Source organism: Seriola lalandi, unplaced genomic scaffold, assembly GCF_002814215.2.
Source record: "Seriola lalandi dorsalis isolate HSWRI2012SDOR001 ecotype SW California unplaced genomic scaffold, Sedor1 jcf7180002054953, whole genome shotgun sequence".
Lineage (NCBI taxonomy): Eukaryota > Metazoa > Chordata > Actinopteri > Carangiformes > Carangidae > Seriola > Seriola lalandi.
Window position 1 is genome coordinate 793,418 of NW_019525504.1, and position 4,586 is coordinate 798,003.

The following is a 4,586-nucleotide window of genomic DNA, read 5'->3' on the forward strand; positions in this document are numbered from 1 at the left end:
TGCATCAATGCTGTCAGTTCAACAAATCCACGATCACATGGCAAAGTATGTGAGTATACCAGAAAGCTGGCGAAGCAAAAACTATGCCTTTGAATTTGTGAACTCAATAAATGAGATGGTGCAGAATGAGACTATGTGCAGGGTTAAAAATGCACCCTGGCGTACCCTGATAGTAGATTAGAGCACAGACATATCAGTACACAAAATGCTAGTCATATTTATTAAATACAGGGAGGAAAATGATGTTAACTATAAAACTGTCATCCAGCTGACAGCATGCACTGCTCAGGATATTGTGCAGGCAATAACTCAGTTTTACTCCAAAAATGGACTGGACATGCAGAGAAAGGTGATGCTGACCTCCGAAGGTGCCTCAGTAATGCTAGGAAAACACAACGGAGTTGCGGCTTTGTTAAAGCGCCAAATACCACACCTAACTGAACAACATTGTGTGGCCCATAGAGAGGACTTGGGCATTGATGATGCCTGGAAAAATGTGCCTTTGATTCGAGATGTGGAAACTTTTCTTAGAACTGTGTAGTCCGCTTTCTCTCGGTCCAGTGTGAAGAGGGGCAAAATGGAGGACCTAGCAAAGATTCTTGATGAAGATACACTGTCATTCAGGCCTCTGAACGAAGTGCGATGGCTGTCGCGGCACCGAGCTGTCGATGCTGTTCTGAGGAACTACACTGTGCTTAAAGAATTCTGCAAAAGAGAATTCACCGATAACAGAGATCCAGTGGCAAAGTACTGCTACCTCATCAGCTGATGGCAGAAATACTGGTGAGATTACTCTTTTTATTAGTAAGCTCTGTGATCACATGGATGCTCGTTTTCCAGAGGGTGAATTAAAGGAGTGGTCTGCATTTGACATTGAAGCACTGAGCTCAGACATCAGTTTTGACTATGGATCAGCTGACATTGCCACACTGGCAAAGAAGTATGAAGCCATTCTCCACCACCCACAGTCTATTGAGGCCATTAACAGTCAATATGCTGAATTCAAGTACATAATGAAGCAAAAACTTAAACAGGGGTCCATCAGCACATTCTCAGATATGGTTGCTGCAGCACCTAGATGTGAGGAGCTAAAGGAGATCTCACAGCTTGTGGATATTTGTGCTACATTTCAAGCTTCCAGTGCAGATTGTGAAAGAGGATTTAGTTTAATGAATCATATCAAAACAGCATCCAGAAATCGTCTTGAAGTGGCACATTTGGACCAGCTGATGCGCATAAAGTCAAAGCAAGAAGCGGACGAAGCCATCAACCTGGACAAAGCGTGCAACCGTCGGAGAAGTGAGAAGGACAGACGTGAAAAATAAGGCAAAATTTAAGTCAGATTTGTGCATATTCTAGTTACATTTATTAAGATTTTTTGTTTATGGATATTAATCATTAAATGCTCCACAGCGTGCACATCTGATGTTGCTCACAGGGAGCTTGTGTGTATACCCAGACACATGAAAAATTAGAGGGAACATTGCTCTGGGTGTTCCTGGAAGTCGACGTCGATTCTAAAAATTATTCGACGTGGAATTTTAGTGTCGACGCGTCGCGTAAAACCACACAGGGTAAATGTTCATAGAACAATCCCGGAACTTTCTAATGGGACCGTTTATATCCATCGTCTTCGGTTTACCCGGATACAAGCGCAGCGCACGGACTGGGACAACGCGGTGACGTAATTGAAGTCATTGACTACGTGAATGATTTGCGTCTGTGTAATCTATTTGAACAACACGGCGGCGTCTACCAGCAGTACGACGGAGCGTGTGGAGCAACAAAGGTTCGCACGCGGTCCTCCGAAATTTGGGAATACTTTAATCTTGACACCAACGGTGCGGTAGTCTGCAGACTCTGCAAAGTGCATCTGACATATCACTCTAGCACGACAGTCATGCACGAGCACATAAAGAGGAAGCACCCTGGTGCAGCGAGTCAAGATGTTGGACGGGGCAAATTGTTATATTAAATGACTAACTGGAAAATAATTGCAATAAAGTTACTGTTAGGTTAATAAAAAAAAAATCGTTAGATTAGTCGAATAATTGAAAAAATAATCGCTAGATTAATCGTTTAAAAAATAATCGTTTGGGACAGCCCTAAATGAGACACATGGTCTGCTTGTTGGCCAGTGGAGAGACTCACTGCTGCAGTGTGGTGAAGTTACACAACTTTTAGCGCCTGTTACTGTTAATAATTGTTTTACAGTTTGATTGAAATACTTTATCATCTCCAGATCATTTCTTATTTCTGCTGCTGTCATGATACAGTATACGTAAAATTTTTCGGAGATTTTCTGTTTATTTGTTGTAAAGATAATACACAAGGCTGCAGTGGTTAGCGCTGTCGACTCACAGCAAGAAGGTTCCGGGTTCGAGTCCCGGCTCGGCCGTGGGATCTTTCTGTGTGGAGTTTGCATGTTCTCCCCGTGCAAGTGTGGGTTCTCTCCGGGTACTCCGGCTTCCTCCCACAATCCAAAGACATGCAAATTGGGGACTAGGCTGATGGGATACTCTAAATTGACCATAGGTGTGGCTGTGAGTGTGAATGGTTGTCTGTCTCTATGTGTTTGCCCTGCGATGGACTGGCGACCTGTCCAGGGCGTAACCCGCCTCTCGCCCGAAAAGATGCTGGGATAGGCTCCAGCCCCCCTGAGACCCTACTAGAGGATAAGCGGTAGAAAATGGATGGATAATACACATGTAGCATCATGACGATTATCACTCTAAGTAAAAACAACTACTGACTTCATAAGTTATTATTCCTCCACGCCAGCAAAATGGTTTTGACCATAACTCACAAATACATTCACTAATTATGACATAATTCAAGTCAAATGTCTAATAGGATAAAATGAGGTGATGACAGTTTATATCAAAAAGATCAAAGGTCAACTTCACTGTGACATCATAATGTTCTGCAAAAACTCTTCTGGCCATTATTCAACACTGTGACCCAGGAAGGAGAGACTGTGAGCAGACTTCCTGTAACTTGGCTCTGATTGGAGGAGGAAACAACCAGGAGGAGGTGATGGTGTTGAAAACCTCACATTTAATAACTTTGTGGTATCTTGAGGTGCTGATGTGAAGAAGTGATCACAGCTGACACGTCTTTACTTGCAATCAAAAAGAAGTTTATTTACAAGAAAGAAACAGTGTCAAAAATACTGAATCCTGGAGCATCTCTGCCAATGTGAGATCTCCTTTCTACCTTCTCATAAACTCCTCTATTTATCTGTCTCATCCCACCTTTGGAATGTACACTTCTTCCTAAAAGAAGAAGCCTTCACCCAAATGGTAGATAAGATCTCATTTATGGCCTCTGCTCTCTGGCCTTTGACCTTTTAGGCTATAAAGACCCCGACATGTCTGAGTCTCTCGTACCATATTAAACAGAAAAACCAAATGTTTAACCAGTTTTGACCCCTAATGCACATTCCTTAAACTCAACTTACAATGAGTGGTTCAAGGTAACCTTTAACAAAGCCTCAGTTGACACCCTTCTTGAACTTTAGGATAAAACATACATAAAAGAAGAACATACAACAATTTAGAATGTTGTAACAAAAGGAAATGAAGTGGATAATTCACTACAACTTGTTTTTTAATAACAGGTTCATTGTTGTGGACTTTTGAATCGTCACCAGCAATGTCACAAGACATGATGGAGGATAGTCTCTATGATACACATTCATGATGGTGGGTAATGGACAGAGGGCAGGACAGATAAAACATGCTACAGATGGCTTGAACTGTGTGGTTTTGATTATGTCCCTCTTTGGGCCTCCTATTGGTGCAAATACATTTAGCTGTAAGTCGTATCATCTAATATCCATGATACTGCATTCCCCTTTTCTTATTTGTGTAACAGCTCATTTCACAGACCATCCTTCATTCACTTGTGTCCCCCTGGACGAAGCCAAAAGTTTGTATCAACAGGAGACACAGTCTGACAGGACGTGAGACCAGGACACAGTTGTTGATCGTTTACAATGTGTTCAACAGTATCTGGCTGCGACTTAATGAGACAACTGGCTGAGGGAATCAAGCAAGACTGAGCCAACAGAATGAAGTCTGTACTGGACCAATCCCCCCCCCCCCCAGAAAATCATAATAAGTCCTGATTAGGAAAGTATTTTTGGCATAGGAGCTTTTCTTTGTGTGTGTGTGTGCTGTCTCTTATACACATCTCTCATTCGTTGTTATTGATTCAATATAAAAAATATTGGTCAGTGCAGCTTTAAACATTGATTATTTTCTTAAATTTTCTTGTTTATAGAGATTTTTTTTCCTTCCCTTTATTTTGTTTTCTAATATCACCAGATGATACTGTCATGATTATAACATTTAATTTGAAGGAAATATCTTTTTGATATTCTTTTCCTTTTGATATTTTTCTTGAATGGTGATGAGGTTTTAGTTTCTCTCAGTCTGGGCTGAAACTACAGGTAAAACTAAGATAATGAAATCACCTCTCTCAGTTTGTTCTGACCCAGTTCTGATGTTTACCTGCATCGTTCTCTGTAGGAATGACAGAAGAAGAGAGGAGAATTCTTCATGCATAAAAAAAAAAAAAAAAAA

At 41.2% G+C, this 4,586-nt stretch overlaps 2 protein-coding genes across 2 annotated transcripts in view; one reads left to right on the plus strand and one right to left on the minus strand.

The window, feature by feature from the left end:
* The window catches only part of LOC147817476 (zinc finger protein 862-like), a 2,538-nt gene extending 1,769 nt beyond the window's left edge, over nucleotides 1-769 (plus strand). Inside the window, 1 exon segment of the mRNA XM_087170545.1 lies at nucleotides 344-769. Coding sequence (XP_087026671.1) covers nucleotides 344-769 — 426 coding nt within the window.
* rrh (retinal pigment epithelium-derived rhodopsin homolog) overlaps nucleotides 1-4,586 on the minus strand; it is a 16,406-nt gene that overhangs the window by 7,543 nt on the left and 4,277 nt on the right. The gene's annotated exons all lie outside the window — the stretch shown is intronic.